Below are 19,092 nucleotides of genomic sequence, written 5' to 3'. Positions count from 1 at the left end.
TATTTTCATGTATGTCTCCATGTTGTATCACATTTTTAGGAAATCTTTACCATTTGATCAACAGAGATCAAGATCTTGAATATATTTTATATATTTAACATATTATTCTTATTTTTTTTTATTATATATATCACATATTAGTCTTATATATAATTTTATATACAATATTATTTATATATTTTGATAAATACATATTATTCTTATATTTAATAATATATATATTGTAGATTATATATATATATATATATATATATATATATATATATATATATATATATATATATAAAATGAGGTCTGATCAGGAGGTTTAGATGTACAATAAGAAACCTGAATGCATTGAAATATTTTAAAAGTTTAGAAGAGTTCATTTCATTTTCCACAACTCAACTTGCTTATATTGATGGTGAAAAAATAAAGTGCCCTTGCAAAATATGTTGTATTCAAAAGTTTATTACATCTGAATTATGTCATAATAATTTATTAAGATATGGATTCATGGAAAACTATTCTACGTGGGTTGCTCATGGGAACCAATTAAAAACTTAAAGGTATACAACTATCAACGTAAACGACATTCGCTAGGTTACAATGAAATATCAAATGCGGGGAATGAAGCTTCTAATAATTTAAACACACATATTTTATCTCAAAGGTTTTAGAAAGCATTGAACGCGATACATCAACCAATTTGGCATGGTCATCAAAGCAAGAGTAAACTATCAGCTATGGTAAAACAACTTAATATGAAATCCGAGAACAATTGGTCCGAGCATGCTATAAATCAAAATCTGGACTACATTAGGTCAATATTACCCAAAAATAATTGTATACCGGGTAGTTTTATAGCATGAAGAAATTAGTTGAAGATTTTAGTTTTCCCGTGATTAGAATCGATGTATGTAGAGATGGTTACATGCTTTATTGGGGATAAATATTGATAAACAATCAAGAAAGTATTGTAATCTTTCCAGATTCAAAGAAAATGTAGTTAAGCCGAAGTCCCATAAACAATATTTAATTTACCACTTACTCCCAAGTTGTAAAGGTTGTACGCATCAAATGTGATAGTCGCTCACATGGCAATGTAGTCATGTTAACAAACCTGGGATAATGTGTCATCCTTCTGACGAAGAGTGTTGGGTCAAATTATTTTGACCAAGGGTTGAAATAATTTGACTATTGGAATTTTGATGATGAGATGATGAATGGATTATATATGCATCTAATTGTCTTTGATGCAGAGGTATAAAAGTCAGATTTAATAAGACTTGGTTCTAATGAGGCTCATTAGACCGATTTGGTATTAGATGCATGGCGTTAGACGTGCAGTCTAACTAGCAAAGTTAGACGTGGAGTCTAACTCCTTCAGACTAGTCTGAAGTAGAACCGTAATTAGACGTGCAGTCTAACTCGTGGAGTTAGACGTGCAGTCTAACTCGTGGAGTTAGACGTGCAGTCTAACTCGTTGAGTTAGACGTGCAGTCTAATAGAAAGAGAAAGTTAGACGTGCAGTCTAACTGGTGAAAGTTAGACGTGTAGTCTAACTCCTTCAGATTAGTCTGAAGTGATTGTAGTTAGACGTAAGTCTAATCCCATTAGACCAGGTGGTCTAATGGATTCTATTATTAGACAAGGACGTTTAATTTCATTAAACGAGGTCGTCTAATTGAAATACGTTTAATTCCTTACTTAAGTAGTTGCTTGAAGCTACCACCCGCCTACCCACGTGCTATAGTTTTATGCTACTCCTGCTCCACTTTCTAGTGAAGATCAGTACGACAGCCCGATGCAACCAATCAATCAATGACACGTAAACGAATATCCTTCCCACTACTTGTTTTGCAGGTAAATCTCTGAAGAATATTCGGCGCACTACCTGTTGTATACGGCCACGATCCTTGTATTCAGAGTCTGTTGTGTACAATGGAGGCGTTCCAATGGAAGAGTGTCACGTATCATTCTGAAGATTCGACCTTTGGTACCTGTGCCTTATTTAAAGATTCATGAGGACAACGGACAATCTCTCGATCATCTTGCCAGAACTTTGAGTGAACAAGCCAGATTTGCAGAGAGTGAATTCAATCGATCATTACTGAAACTGTTAGTTGTTTTCTTGTTTTACTGTGTGTTAATCAAGAAAGAGTTAGAATCAAAAGCATCCTTTAGCTAAGTGATATTCTTCATCTTGTAAGTTGAACAGAGTGTGTTCTCTTCAACAGTGAGCTAAGTGTGTGCAAAATGTATTTGATTTAACTCAGTTATAGAGAATCATTTCGGTGGTTGGAAGAAGGGGTGACGTAGGAGAGTTTGCTCCGAACATCCATAAACAAATTGTTGTGTTGTTCATTTCTGTAATCTTCTCATTCTTGATCTAAAGCTTCAAACCTAAGTAAATATTTCCGCACTTGATTTTGTTTTAAGTGTTTACAAGTGTTTGCTTATAATAGAAAGGGAATTAAATGTCACAAATTTAATGTTTCTTTTATTTTAAAAAACAATGTAACATATTTATCATGTTTAAGTGTTCAATATAATATATATTTTTGATATATATATATATATATATATATATATATATATATATATATATATATATATATATATATATATATATATATATAGAGCATGTTTAGTAATTATACACACGTATATTATATATTTTATTAAAAAAAGTTAATTATAATAAAAAATATATATATTTAAAAAACATACCACTTTATAATTTTCTTAATTATATTACATATAAAATTATATATATATATATATATTACCTCTTAATTTAAGTTTTTTTGGTTATAAATTAAAATTATATCTAATAAAAGAAAATGTTATTTCGTCTGTATTTATCATTCCAAAACATATTACGAAACAGCCCTTTTTTAACTTTTAGCTTGTATATGCCACGTCATCATCTTTTGTTTTGCTCAACATTATTAGATTATAGGGCATGGACAAACATATAAGAGCTGGTTTGATTTTGTGTTTTTAAAGATTTTTATTATTTGTTTTCAATAATAAAAGTATAATTAATTTGATAATTTTTAAAATTAAAATTTAATAAGAATAAAGTAAAAATATTTTGATATTTTAATTAATAATAATATAATAGATAAATGTTTTTAAAAAATTCCCAACAAAAGTCATTAATCTTTTTTTTTATCAAAAGAGCTAGGTTTCCAATTCAACAATGATATTTTATTCATTGTCAGAAGCGGTCCTTTAGCAATTGAATAGCTATCAATGTAAATTGTATTTTTCTTCATTCCTATGTGAGACATTAAAATAATATATTTCTTTATCTTCTCATCTAAGAAAATAGCCCTATTTCATGTACAGTTTCAATCCACAATCCTCATCTTCTCATACTCTTTTATCTAAAGTTGAAAACGAAGTGATGGAATATAAGGGAGGCGATGGAACTGGAGATGAGGATCGAGTGAAGATGGAATGGGAAATAGGTCTTCCCACTCACGAAGAACTAATACCTATAAATCATTGCTTGATTTCTCCCAAGTTGGCGTATGCTTTCGGCATAGTGTTAGAGCCCTGCATCAATCAAGCGTCGCAAGATACTTTGGCGAGTCTCGGGTCAGGGTCAGGGTCACAGTCAAAACCGCTGTCTACGTCAAATAATTGCGTAGTTGTGGGAGAAGATGAAGACATGGATTTTTCAAGGGAGGATGGTTCAGAGTCGAGGAAGCGGAGGAAGCTGCGGAGTATCGATGTTTACACAGAAGAAACAGACTTGTCACTAGATCTGAATCGAGGGAGACTAGTTTGGACGCCACAGATTCACAAGAGATTCACTGATGTTGTGGCTCATTTAGGTATAAAAGATGCAGATCCAAAGACTATTATAAAGTTGATGAACGTGGAAGGTTTAACTCGCGAGAATATCTCGACTCATCTTCAAAAGTATCGATTGTATTTGGACAGGATGGAGGTACTTGCTGACAAGATGAAAGGGTTGTCCACTGATATTGGAACTTCTTCTTCAGATCATTTGTCTGACTTAGTTCCATAGGAGGAATCCGGTGGACAAGTGAAAATGAATATTACAAATCCACAGCAAATGATGTCAGTGACTAGGTTAGGTTTAGGACATGATACTTACAAAGAGTTTGAATAGGAATCTGTATCGTGTACCTACAAAGGGTTTGAATAGTATCAATACTGTATTACCGTATTAAGAGTGTTCACTAGTTAAGTTTGCATTATCTATGTTATAATGTATATAAATAAATATTATGTAACTGTTAAGTTTGCATTAGCCATGTTAGAATATATAAATCTTATGTAATTTAGTACTTTATATATGCTATTGTTAAGTTTGCATTATCTAGGTTAGAATATATCAATATTATGTAATTTTGTACTTTATATATGCTATGAGATTTTGTTGTGGTTTATAATTTTGTTTAATGATGATTGGTGATTGAAATTTTTTTTTTAATGTTTAAAAGGTATTAATTTTTAATAATATATAATTATATTAAATAGATAGTATTTTATTTTATAAATTGAGTTATATGATTGTTAAAAGAATAAATGAAATAGTATTTGATTGTAATTGGATTATAAAATGAATAATCTCAATAATTAGTGATTATAACTAGTATGGTATGATTTATTCAAGTAAAATGGAGAAATAATTTTACTATGGTATCACAAGTTCTTCAACTCCAAATTCATTTCATCGGGCTGTTATTAGTGAATAATAAAATGTTAATTATTCTACTTAGTCGAGTTTTTTAAGATCACCGATAAATAATATTTTGTTCTCCACAACATCATTCATTTGATGTAGGATATGGTGCAAGTCTCAGTCACTATTCTCGATGTTATAGTGATTGGTTCCATATGATCGAATTCAAAAACTTTCATAACGCAAATTTAGAGTCAAAATTTATGGTAAGGAAAACTTGGAAACTATTAATTACTTAATTTTTTTAAGAGAACGAAAATTCTATATAAGTAGTAATTCTAGATCAAAAAATTTCTCAAACCACAATGAATGATGTTCGAGCACGTTATACACCCCCAATGAACTATTTATTTATGAGATGTTGGGCTCCAATTTTCAATGATTCCATAATCATTTTGTTCTCCAGTTACCAACTAGTCAAACAAATGTTTAGTCATGGTTCATCTTCTTGTTTATCATTAAATATAACAAAGACCTTTAAAATAATGATAGAGTCTACCATGTTATAACATGAATATTAATAACATGGATTATTAATATTGATTTACATGTGAATTAAAGAATTAAAAATATCTTCCACATTTCATTGTAGAGTTTTGAATAAGAATTCACAATGCAAGGGTAGAGAAGTCCAATTTTTCAATAATAAACATATAAGTTTTAAAAAAATTAGAATTCATCAACAATTAGTGAGATGGAGATTTGAAAGTTTTAAAGAGAAATTGAAAGGTAAGAGCCGATATAAAAATATTTTGGTGAAGTTCAATTAGGTAAAGATAGGAGATCCAAAAAAATTAAGGATTGGAGCAATGATATGAATATTTGTATGGGATACAATGAGATCGTTATGGATTATCCATAATAGATAAAAATATCTTTCAAAATTGATTACATCAGAATCTGATATTACAATTTAATTTAACTAAGTATATTTATATAATTGTCTAATAAATTATTTATTAATGATTGAAATATACTTATAAGATTATTAATTAGGGACTGTTTTGTAATTATGAAATTAAAATTGAAAATGAAATTGTGTTATATTTTTGGTTTCTAGATTTGGTAGACCATTAAGATTAAGAATTGACATTAAAATTATAATTCTAATGGAATTAAAACTAATATAATTTTATAATTATCAATTTCACTTTTTTAATTTGGATTTATAATTTTAATATTTATTTTTCTTTGTTTTTTCAAACAAAATATCTTAATTATAATTTACAACACAATTAATGTATTCTACCGATAATTATTAATTTAAAATTTAAAATATTAAAATACCAAATAATTTTTTTTTTTTTAATATAGTAAGTTAACCTATTAAATTATATATATATATATATATAATTTAAACTGGTATTTTGTTTTTTGAATTTAGGAGTTAAAATTGATATTTTTTATTTATAAAATTAATATTTCGAATCTAACTTTTATTTATTTATTGAGAATCAAAACTGTAAACTTGACCCTGGAATTATCTTGGGTTAGGTCAAACTAATATTTTAATAAAATATATTAAAATTATTTTTCTTATATTATTTTTTTAAATATAAAAATTAAAATTAAATTAAAATTTTTTAAATTTTTTAAAAAAAATTGAATTATATGTGGAATTGGAATTAGCTACTCCTTCACAATATTTATTAATTTATCATTTAAAAAAGGTTAATTATAATAAAATGTATATTAAAATTTTAAATAAATAATAATAAAAAATAAAATTATATTATTTTAGTATATTTAGAAAATGTATCAATTATAATTTTAAAAATTAATAATAATAATAAAATTTATATCAATAATAAATTTAAAAAATATCTAACCTTTTAATTTAAATTATTTTGTTTTTATAAATAAAAATATATGTAATAAAGAAAATTATGAGACATTAATTATAAAATGAGGCCACGTATTAAGTTTGTTGTGTTGTTGTCATAAATATATGACACGTGTATGAAATATATATGAATCACTTGCCTCTTCAAAATTTAAGAGACAAACTCCATATTGAAGAGGTGCGAATAAAGTCAAAATTCACCGTTCTAATTAACCAATCATTTTTTAAATTAAATATGAATAATCTTATTCAATACATTAAAAATATATATACTTCATTTTTATTTCTTATTAATGCTGGATAATCTTTCTCATTAAGTGATATATATATTTTTTAATTAAGTGGAACTAGCTAACACCCCATATTTATAATAGCCGTTTTCAAACCATTTTTAGATGAAATCGAACCTTAACTTTTTTGTCTCTTAAAATAACTCTTACTTAACTAATTGGTAAGATTATTTTAAACGATATTTCTAATTCTATGAAAGACTAAATTAGAAATAGCCAACTCAAAATTAACTAACATCATCTTAGTTATTTTGTGAGGGTGGTAATTAATCTCCAATTTGAAGTATACTAATTCTTCTTCTACCTCTTCATCAACAACCGACATAAAAAAAACAAATTGACGTACTCATCCAATAGAAAATTTTGGACGTCGATCGAGCGACTCTACCTTGGCAAGCCATCGTCACAAGGATTGATCTTATTTGAAGAGGAAGTAGAGACTATCCAATGAGGAAACTTCTTCAAATCATTTGTTTGCATTCATTCTAGTGTAACGTAGCTACAATGAGCATATGATTATATATGGATAATCGAGCAAGTACCAGAATAAGCACGAATAAAATGGACAATTGAACAATTCATAAATAGAAATGTTATAATGTCAATTTAGCACATATAGATAAGAATGAGTCAGTCAGCTATCATTAGCTTTGAATTCTATACTTAAGTATCATGGCACATAGAGTGTGGTTACTAGTAAAATTTTATTTTTTTGTTTAAATTAGTCTTTTAATATCTTTTTAGATGTATTTGGTATTATGGGGTTTAACTATAGAAAAGAAAAGGAGAAATTAGTCTAACTATAGAAAAGAGGAGAAATTAATTTTGAGAAAGAATAAAAGAGAGGATTTTGAGCTCTGATGGTTAACTAAAGATGTTTCAATTACCGATCGAATCAATGAAAACTAGTGGCGAGTTAAAAAAAACTTGTTTAAAAATAGAATTGTAGTTAGTTGTGGTGATGATTTAACTCTCGTTTGAGAATAAAATCGTAAAGTGACAATTTAACTCTCGCGTAATATGATAATTGTGATGTAAACGCTTACTAATAATTTTAACAATTTATTTTGATTTTATGATCTTAACTTCATTAATTGAACTTGGATAGATGCCTTTGATATTTATGATTATGATATTTAACAATTAACCTTTTCTTAAATAAATTAATATTTTTCTCAAATAACTCACATTTTAATGACTTGTGATATTTTTAATAGAAAGCTTAAAAAGTCTATATAGCAAACATAAGTTTAATTAGTTATATTCATTTTATATATTTGAAAAAAAAAATGTGACAATGAATTAAGTATGTAGTCCGTAAACACACTTACCCGTTTAATTAGGCGGCGCCTGACGAGCTCAAACCCAGAATCTTATAGTTAATATCCACCTCTTGTTGTCGTTAGGCTAGAGGAGGGAATTATTGATTTTATATATTAAGCTTAACCTTAGGATTCCTTTCATCCAATTTTGTTACAAATGAATAGATAGGACAAAGCAAACATCTTTGAAGGCGAAGACTTGCTATCAAAAGCAAACATCTTTGAAGGCGAAGACTTGCTATCAAGTGTCAGCTTGCTCAATTGCTAAACCTGTTTCATAAAACAATAATAGTAAATTTTATTTTGGTTTGTAAGAAAGGATGGGATTGTGAAGAGGATTTGGGAATCCACGCCATGTGTTTGATTAAATGTCAAATATGTAATATGCATAATTCTTGAAAGTTGATGTTTGGGAACGAATTATTTATGAATGGATTGTCTACGGATTTATTTGATTTCTAGATTTAGGCTATGAATTGGAACTTAATGGTTTTCACTATCTTGCATCACCACCTTCAAAAGTGTGTAAAATGATCTTTAATTTTTTCTAAATTAAATTCTCTGTAAATGCCAAACACCTAACCTTTATTATTTGAATTTAACTGATCCATCTTAATATTAATTATAGGTAACAAATAAAATGTAAATATACATTAATGTGTGTTTTTACAAGACCCTTGTGTTTAACGATTGTCTTGTCTTCTTTAAAAAAAAGATAATAACTCTTCGCTACTAAGAATAAGTCTTTCTCTATGATTTGTTCTAATTTAAACTTACCTACTACAATTGAAGAGACATTTTCTTCACGGAAATGACTTATAAGAACATGTAGAATTAATTTGTATATTGTAACATTTGAAATTACATTGTACATTTTTTGTATTATAATATTTAATGTATTTTAATTCATTATAATTAATTTAAACATACAATATTAAATTAAATTATATGATTACAATAATCTCTTTAATACCATTTTAATGGAATTAAATAAAACTATGAAGATTCTCGTGCAATACAGACGGATACAAATATAAATTCAAAATTTTAATAAATAAATTATAATTATATGTATTTAATTTTTAAATTTTTAATAAATCACGAATAATATATTAAAATAAAAAAACAGAATACACTCATTCCAAATTTTATTTACTTCAGTAAAACAATTCATTTTCTAACATATCTCATCACATATTTTATTCTCAATGAACTCTCATCTCGTGACCTTACACTTACACTTTGGTCAAATCAAAAATCTAAAAAATTACCAATCTCTTTTTTACCCACACATTAGCTCATCAATGCTCAATTGACCTCTCATCTTGTGACCTTAAAGCACTCAGACTAACCAACCATCTCATTTCACATTTATCTATCAATTCAAATCGGATTTCTCATCTCGTGATCTTAACTTTCACTCGATCAAACAATTAATCTTCTCGCATATTTTAACCATCAATATCAATTTTTTCCCAATCGGCATCTATCTATTTACCTTACTTTCACTCCAACCAATCAAAAATTATCTCATTCTATATTTATTCACCAATCGCAATCGACCTCTATTCTCTCGGAGACCTTACTTTCACTTCATCAAACAACTCATCTTCTCACATATTTTATAATATACAACCCGACATTCTTATCCTCACTTCGGCTAACCATACATCTCATTCCATATTTATCGACCTCAATTGACCTCTCATCTCATTTCCTTATTTCACTTTGACTAATTAACCATCTCATTCCACATTTATTCATCAATTCACAATCGACCTCTCATCTCGAGACTTTGATTTCACTTTGTCGAACAACTCATCTCATAACATATTTTACAATATACAACCCGACCTTCTTTATCCTCAATTCTCACATATTTTACAATATACAAAAAAATATATGATAATTTTTTTTCAACCATCGAATCTCGAACCACCCGAGTCCCCGTACTGCCACGTGTCCTCTAAACCCGTGCTAAACTACGAAACTAAGGATTTCCTAGAGATTACAGTCATATTCCATTTTAAGTATATATATATATATATATATATATATATATATATATATATATATATATATATATATATATATATATATATATATTATTATTATAATTATTATCTCTATTTCATTTTTTATGATATCAAATGTAACTTTTATCATATTCTCCAATCACACCAATTATCTCTATAAATAATTTTTTTAAATATCAGTAAAACAATTTTTTAATTATGATACACTCAAAATATGCATTTACAATTCAACAATTTAAGGATATTTTGAATTTTTGACTTCATCTATTATATTCAATTATATGAAGTGTTAGGATCGGTGACAACAATAAAAGGGGGTTGAATATTATTTTGCTAATTTTTACTTTCAATGCAATTTTAATCATGTTAGAGATTAAAATTTGTTTCTAATTTTCAACAAATTGTAGCAAGCTCTTGAACGGTTTCAAGTGCGGAAATTTCTTGCTAGATTTGAAGTGGCATATGCGAGGCTGAATACAGCGGTAAGGAAAATAACACCGGATTTTATGGATGTTCGGAGATAAAAAATTTACGTCACCCTTTCTTTTGTTTCCAGAAAGATTCTACTAGAAGACTTTGATTTGTATAACTTCTGCACAAACCCAGTCAGAACTCAGGATTTAACAGTTTCCTATTATGAACTTCTAGCTATCACTCTGTTGAACAGACAACGTTTCAACTTACAATACTGAATATACTCTCAGATAGTACAATAAATTAACTCTCAGCTTGGCGTAAATAAAATACACAATACACTTATGAAATATGAGCTAAAGAGAGAGTATATTGATCGAGAGTTCTAGAAACTTTTGAAGCTAGTTGTTGTTCGTCATTGTACTCTAGAGACTTTATATATTGACGCGTAGCAACGGTCGAATCTGATTCTTGGATACGTGAATTGACCGAGAGGCCAGATATTCAGGGATCGTGAATTGACCGAAAGTCCAGATATTCAGGGATTGTGAATTGACCCAAAATCCAGATATTCAGGGATCGTGAATTGACTGAGAGGATTCGTCGTTGTACTCTAATGTCCTTTTATATTGAAACGTAGCAACGGTCGAATCTCATTCGTAGATATGTATCAACTTTCTAACTATTGCTAAAACAAGGCTGCTTCTAGCGCTTCTTCAGACTGCTGTTGAAGCAAGGCTACTGCTAGCGTTTCTTCATACTACTGCTGAAGCAAGGCTACTGCTAGCGCTTTTTCAGGCTGCTGTTGAAGCAAGCCTACTTTCAACACTTCTTCAGGCTGATGTTGAAGCAAGGCTGCTGCAACTAGCGCTTCTTTAAGTTGCTACTATTGACGCTTTTCAGACTGCTGCTGAAGCAAGGCTGCTGCTAGCACTTCTTCAGGCTGCTGCTGAAGCAAGTCTGCTGCCAGCGCTTCTTCAACCCTGTTGTCAATGTCTCTTCAGCTCTACTGCTCGCGCCTCTTCAGCTTTACCTGGGCACTAAACATTTGTAGAACTTAGTTTTATTCAATTATCAAAGCATCATCAAAACTAAGTCGTATTAATTTTTATTATCCTAAGTTTATTTTAATCAATTAAAACGTTTTCTTAATTCAACTTAACTAAATATTTCTTCTTTAATCTTAATTTAATTAATTTTCTCCTTTTTTTTTCTTTAACTTAATCTAACCTAAGCATTTTTCAATTACACATTTATCTAAAATTATATTATTGGCTCATTCATCATTTAATCAAAATTTTAAGTAAAAATATTATATTAAAAAAATTCATAACCTATAAATATTGTTATCACCTTTTCCTCTATTTCTTTTATCAAAACAAAATTTCAATTTTAAAAAAGTATATATATATTTTGTATAAAATTTCTTCAAAAAGTTATCTTAGAAAATAAAAAACATACGTTACTGTACCGACTCAACATTCATGATTATGTAATGTAATCAATTATATATCAAATAAAATTAGACAAATTGTATATCAAAACTTTATTTGACATAATATAGAGAAATTTTAATTTATATGAAAATTAAAATATATATATATATATATATATATATATATATATATATATATATATATTCTTTCATATTGTTTGTCACTGCAAATTGAATAAATAAGCATATCTAATTTAGAAAATCTAAAAATAAATTGTAGAAATTATCTAATTGTTCGGGTTAAAAAAACTACAACAATAAAGTTGTATGGATTCATAAACACTTTGTGGAAAAAAACTTTTAAAATAGTTATAAGAACTCAATAAATAATTTTTTGGCTAAGAAGATGGTAATAATATTGTATTAACAAAACTTTCTATTATTTTCAATGTATACACACAAACTCTTAATTGCATAGATATAAACAAACAAAAGATACCTATCATCTAATAAAGTATGAGTGTTATTAGTATTAATCACTGTGGAGACATTTGTATGAGCGTTGTTATTGGTCTTCGATTTTAAATTATTATTGACTGGACATTTATTCGTAGCGTGTGTGAAAGTGCTACACCATATATATCGATTTGGTTTCCATACGTATTGTACTCCAATGTCAAATAAGCTTCCCAGTCCATCTTTAAGTTCAAGCTTGATTGGAAGAGAGCTACTTGGATGGATTTCGACACTAACTCTGGCCACAGATGCACGCTCGTAGCCTTCCATTGTTGGGTCAAACATAAGTGGTTTTCATATAATGCTTGAAATATAGGCCAGGCCCATTGGGTTGCACATGTGTGGTGGAACATTCTTGAGATTCACCCAGATTTGTTCAAGTTTAGGCGGTTTATGATTAGTATTAAGTTCTTCGCTCAACTTATACAGCTTGAATCTTTTTCCTCTGATAAAGGTATATTCACTTTTTATGATCAGATTTATTTCGCTTCCATTCCTGAAGGATAGAAAGTAGAATTTGTGATCATTGATTGCGATCCTCTCCAGACTAGAGGATTCCCACTGACCTATCAGCATTCTTTTAACCTCAGCAAATGTTGCCTTCATGTTGCCCATAAAGTGACAAACTATGACAAACTCCCATGCCTTTACGCAGGTGGGAGCTCAAACCGGTGCGGATGATCAAGTGTAATTACCTTTGGGTATAAGGTGTCTATATGGAATTTTCTCTTTTTCTGGATTGTTCATGGCATTTCCATTCCACACATTTCCTTCTTGTCAGGTTTTGTTTGAGTTGCTCATGATTGTATACACCTTTGTTTTATTACATTTGGAAATTTCCTTCATGGCGTCAACCGTCCACTTGATCACTTCATCATAATGGTCTTTGTTGAAGAGATTCTAATTCTTTAGATAGTGACTGTTGAACTGAGCATTCAACTGATCATTTTTTTTCTGGGGCATCATAATCTCTTGTTTATTAACTTGGAAAAATAACTTCTTCATCCGATTTCTCAGTCCTACCAAATTTGCTATTTCGTTTTTTCTCATTGACCACGTTGGACCAATAGTATGATCTTTGTTATCAGCCTGAATATTTTCTTTGTCAAGAATTGCAGCAGTAGGAGGAGCTGAGGAGATAACTGTTTCAGAGTTGTTATCTTTCCTGACTTGTTTGTTCTTTTCGGCCCATCTAACCCTTGTATTTCCCACAAAACCGTTGCCTTCAATTATTCCAATCTTCTTTAGAATATCATCTTCAGTCTCTTCTCTTGTGTACCAGTTTTCCTCTTTTGAATGATATCAATTGGAATTTCAGGATCCAGATTAACGAGTGGAGAAAATGCACCCATGTTCAATATCTTAAGGTTAGCCTCGGGTGTCACGGGTTCCTTGGGATTTACTTTAGCATTCTTCTTGGAACTTGAGTTATTTACCTTCATGTTTTTCCTTTCTTTAATTTTCGATCCATTCTTACCCTTCTTAGTTGTTTTAGAATTATTCGATCCTGTTACTTGACCGATCCTTTCAATTTCAGCACTTGTTTTGGAAGAACTATGTCTCTTTACTTTTGGTTTGATATTTATTGTTGACATCTTCTTTATGGACTTATGATATTCAAGGTCACATATTATTGTTTCATCATAGTCAGTGCTATCGTCTAATTCCAAATCAACATCCATGCTTTGGTTCTTTTGATTCGACCGGTGGCTCATAACTTTGATTGTAGAGTTATCATCCTATCGATTAAGACCTATAGAGGAAGCAATTGTATGACCAGAAATGTGAGTAGCACCCGAGCTTATGTGAGCAACTAGATTATATTTTTCATACCTAGCCAAGCGAAAACCGTTGGCTAACCCATTATCAAACTCGGCCAAGAGAAAATCGTTGGTTAATTCTTCTAGTTTCATATATTCTTCACCTCTTATACCCTGACTTATATTCTGACCCAACTTATTTGTAGTTTTCATGAGATCCATACCCAGACCTAAATTTTCAAACAGGTTGTCATTCATGGTGCCATCAACCAACGAATCAATATAATTCTCAGTCAAACTTCACCATTGACTATACCAATCAAGTTCAATTCATCATCCTTTAGATCTATTTTATTAGCCTATTCTGATTTAGCTAAATTTATTTCCATGACCAGCTCCAACTCAGATCCAATTTCTTCAGTGTTTCTAGATTCTGTTAGACTATGTCCTTCAACAGCTTCAGCTAGATGTGTAGGTTGTTTAGAATATCCTGTAATTTTAGCCTCAGTTTCAGAATTGTGGGCGCATTTAGTTTCTTCTGTCCAACCTTTTTCTATCCTAGTCCATAGTCTGTTTGTTTGACTTTCCATCTGATCCTTAGTAGGGCAAGTAGACTTAGCATTCTGATCATCAATGGAACCCAGGACTTTCAGTTTTGCAACATTTCCCATTGCAGAACAAGATTCTGAAATTTTGTCCTTCTTTGGACCCAATGGACTCTAAGAAGCTGATATCTCCAAGTCTGTAAAGACAATTTCAATGTGACCCATTTTTCCCAATTCAACATCCTCTCTAGCAAGACTGGTAAGCTCTTTTTTCTGATCTTTCTCTGCACCTAAATAACCCAAACTGTCATGTTTTCCTGTTTCTGAAACTAACCCTGACCTTGTAATATTCTTTCAACCTACTGATTCTCGACCAGTAGTCTTATTCAGCCCTGTCATATTTACCTCAATAGGAACCCCAATACCAACTTCAGTAGGATCATTCAAAATAGACATAGATCTCAGCATAATGTTTTCACCCGATACAGAAACAGACCCCAACATTGAGCTTTCAATAGGACCCGATAAACCTGTACAATTTATGTCATTTTCCTATATTACCTTAGAGCTCTTTTGACAGATTATCTCCAACATTGGGACCGAATTTTCAGCACAAGCAACTCGATTGTCATCAGTTTCAGCTAGACAATATTTCAAATCCAATTTCCCAATAGAATGACCGGTCAGGTCTAGGGTACCAACCAGCGACCCTAACGGTCCATTCTGTGCAGCAATTCCAATAACAACAGATATTTCTGAAATTAAAGTCATATCATTACTATATGCAGTACTATCTTTTCCTATCAATTCAATCATATCATTTCTATTATGAACATGCATATCATTACAGTATGAATCATCAATAGAACTATTCTCATATAATTCATCAGCATGTGGAAAAGAACTCATACCCGATGATGTATTTGGCATAGAATCAATAGGCGCATCTTCTCCATTTTTTAGGACTTCATCCATGATTTCTGGCTTCTGCTTTTTGGGATTGTTAAGAGACCTGCGAGTTCGTCTGTCAGACCTAGCTTTGCTGCTTGTCGACAACCTCTTCAGTACCTTCTTAGGATCATCAGGGAGGACTTGAAGGACTCCCCTTGCCCGAGTAACAACACTGGACGGGCGCGTACCAGTCATTGGAAAGATCAAGCGCAAACTGCCTAATCTTCAAAGGAGCCATAGAGGTTGGAATTCTGTAACAAATGGTGGGAACAAATAGCACGATTGGAAACCAATCGCACCGGAACAGAGGCTTGAAGATAATTACTCAAACAAGAAAGGGTTTAAGTAATTTTGGAACGGTCTGTAGCTACAAAAGCTTCCTCCAGACCGAACACTTGATTCAAACGGCGAGAAAGAAGTTCAATGGAGACCTACTCGCGCCTCGCGGTGTGGTTTGATGTCCCGACCGAGGTTCGAACTAACCTGTAAGTGAAAAGTGAGGAGAGGAGGGCGACCGACGCCGATTCGAGGCTAGGTCTCTACAGAAGGGGGTTTTGATGAAATGCTCTGGTCGACGGTAGGAGAAGATGACCGCAACCGTTCCTTGCACAACATAATACGTTCTAGAGGGCACACGACAACCGATCAAAGGCGCTGGAGGATGGCGGACGACTTCTGATGTAGAAGCGCGGTCGTGGTGAGAATCCGTGTCGTTTGTGTTGTTCGTGCCAATTGTGTCGATTGTCGATTGTGCCAATCGTGCCAATAGCGACCCAAATATCCGATCCAGAAACTATAATCGCGATATCTCCCGAATCCTCTGGCCAAATTGAAATTCCTTTAGTTAGATTGTAAGAGGGAAAGAGACGCACCTGTTGGAGAAATTTGAGATCATTCCGACGTCGGAAGCTCCGGCGGCGTTGATGTGTCGGTCGTGCCTGAAGTGAGAAAATAAATCTCCAGAGAAAATTTCTCTCTCTAGGTGCGTTTTTTTTATTACAATGTTTTCAATTTTAGTAGCATAATCATTTATGATCCAACATAAATAAAAAAGAATATAGGATATGACATATATTGTTAACCCAGTACTACATGTTTCAATAGAAGAATATTGTTTTCAAACTATTACAAGAGATGTCAAATGGAAGAGTTTTTTAATATGGAATGAGCTACCTCCTTCAAGATCAAGAGTACTTATAATGCACGACCAAGTAATCATCTGGGAACAACACTTTCCCATTGCATCTAACAATATTTTCAATGAAATCTTACATAATATTGAAAATTTGAAGAAAATAATAATTTTAATAAAATAATAATTTTAATAAAAATAGAAACATCACTAAAACACGCATATTTAATTCAAATTTTCACTAACATATAATACAATAATAATAATATCCCCTCAAACACATATATTTAATTCAACACCCACATATGCTATCATTACACTGTCCCCCAAACACTAATAGTTATGGTAGATATTGTTGACCAAATATTTCATGTTCCAATAGACATATTGTTTTCGAACTATTACAAGAGATGTCCAATTGAAGAGTTTTTTAATATGAGATGATAAACCTCCTCCCATGATCAAGAGTACTTATAATACACGGCCAACTAATTAACATGAGCCACACTTTTCCATTACATCTAACAATCTTTTCAATAGAATCTTACATAATATTGAAAATATTATGAAAAAATAAATTCAATAAAAAGGAAGCTTCACAAAAACACAAATAGTTAATTCAAATTTGCACTGACATATACAACCATCACACTATCCCCTTAAACACATATAATTAATTAAACACCCACATATATTACCATCACACTATCCCTTCAAACACACATAGTTATGACATATATTGTTGACCCAATACTGCATGTTCTAATAAAATTATTATTTTCAAACTATTACAAGAGATGTCAACGGTAAGAAACTTTTAATATAGAATGAGATACCTCCTCCAAGATCAAGAGTATTTATAATGTACGACCAACTAATCAACTAGGAGTAACACTTTTTCATTGCATATAACAATATTTTCAATGGAATATTACATAATATTGAAAATTTGAGGAAAAATAAATAAATTCAATAAAATGGAAGTATCACTAAAACACAATGTTAATTCAAATTTGCACTAATATATACAATTGTCACATTATCCCTTTAAACATATATAGTTAATTCAACACCCACATATACTACATTTACGTACACTATCTCTCAAACACATATAGTTAATTCAAATTTTCACTCATACATATCACATTTACACTATCCCTTCAAACAAATATAGTTCATTCAAATTCACACCCATACAAATACTGCATTTCCAATAGAAATTTTATTTTCGAATTATTACATGAGATGTCAAATGGAAGAGTTTTTTTAATTTGGGATGAGGTCCTCCTCCAATATCAAGAGTACTTATAATGCATAGCCAACTATAATCAACTATGAGAAACACTTTTCTATTGCATCTAACAATCTTTTTATTGAAATCTTACCTGATATTAAAGATTTGAGTAATTATATTCAATAAAATGGAAGTATCACTAAAACACATTGTTAATTCAAATTTGCACCGATATATATATATACAACCATCACATTGTCCTCTCAAACACATACAGTTAATTCAACATCCACATATATATTACCATCACACTATCCCCTCAAACACATATAGTTAATTCAAATTTTTACTCATATATATCACTTTCACACTATCCCTCCAAACACATATATTTCATTCAAATTCACACCATATATCACCAACACAATATCCCCTCAAACACATATAATTCATTCAAATTTATATTTACAAATATTTGAACTCTAATCTTGAGTGTGGAAGGTGATCACATTAACCATTAGACCACTTGTGATTAGGGTGTTCATCGGTTCGGTTTTTGGGTTATTCGAGTTCCTTGGTTCGATTTATTCGAATTTTTGTTTTTTATCCAATTCGAAAACTAAACCGAATTCAAATAAATTTTAATTAAACCGAAACCGAATTCAAACCGAATTCGTTTTGTTTTTTTTTTGAAATAAATGATAACTAGCATAACTCAAAATTAATTGCACCAACCGGGAATTGAACCCGGGGCAGGATACTATTCTACCACTAGACCATTGGTGCCTCTGTTTCCTTTTATTTTATTATTAAATCTTGAATTCAAAATATTCTAATGTGATTATTTTAAACTTTTTCTTAAGCTAAGTTTGGAAAAATAAATAATAAAAAATGAATTCGGTTTTC

General features: G+C 30.5%; 1 protein-coding gene across 1 annotated transcript; it reads left to right on the top strand.

Annotated features, from left to right (window-relative positions):
- Positions 1-3,394: 3,394 nt before the first annotated feature.
- LOC124935282 (transcription factor LUX-like) lies at positions 3,395-11,489 on the top strand. Its single transcript, XM_047475728.1, has 4 exons — positions 3,395-3,624; positions 3,676-3,943; positions 7,276-7,328; positions 11,309-11,489. The coding sequence occupies exons 1-4, from the start codon at positions 3,395-3,397 to the stop codon at positions 11,487-11,489; spliced, it is 732 nt and encodes a 243-aa protein (XP_047331684.1).
- The last annotated feature ends 7,603 nt before the right edge of the window (positions 11,490-19,092 follow it).

Source organism: Impatiens glandulifera, chromosome 4, assembly GCF_907164915.1.
Source record: "Impatiens glandulifera chromosome 4, dImpGla2.1, whole genome shotgun sequence".
In the NCBI taxonomy this organism is placed as follows: domain Eukaryota; kingdom Viridiplantae; phylum Streptophyta; class Magnoliopsida; order Ericales; family Balsaminaceae; genus Impatiens; species Impatiens glandulifera.
Note: the sequence above shows the minus strand (reverse complement) of the source record. Positions and strands in the feature narration are given on the sequence as shown.

Bases quoted from the DNA above. Each gene is read 5' to 3' on its own strand.
- LOC124935282 (XM_047475728.1), top strand. From the start codon at position 3,395: ATGGAATATAAGGGAGGCGATGGAACTGGAGATGAGGATCGAGTGAAG. The intron at 3,625-3,675 runs GTCAAATAATTG...GGATTTTTCAAG, and splicing joins CAGTCAAAACCGCTGTCTAC to GGAGGATGGTTCAGAGTCGA. The intron at 7,329-11,308 runs GTAACGTAGCTA...TGCTAAAACAAG, and splicing joins TTGTTTGCATTCATTCTAGT to GCTGCTTCTAGCGCTTCTTC.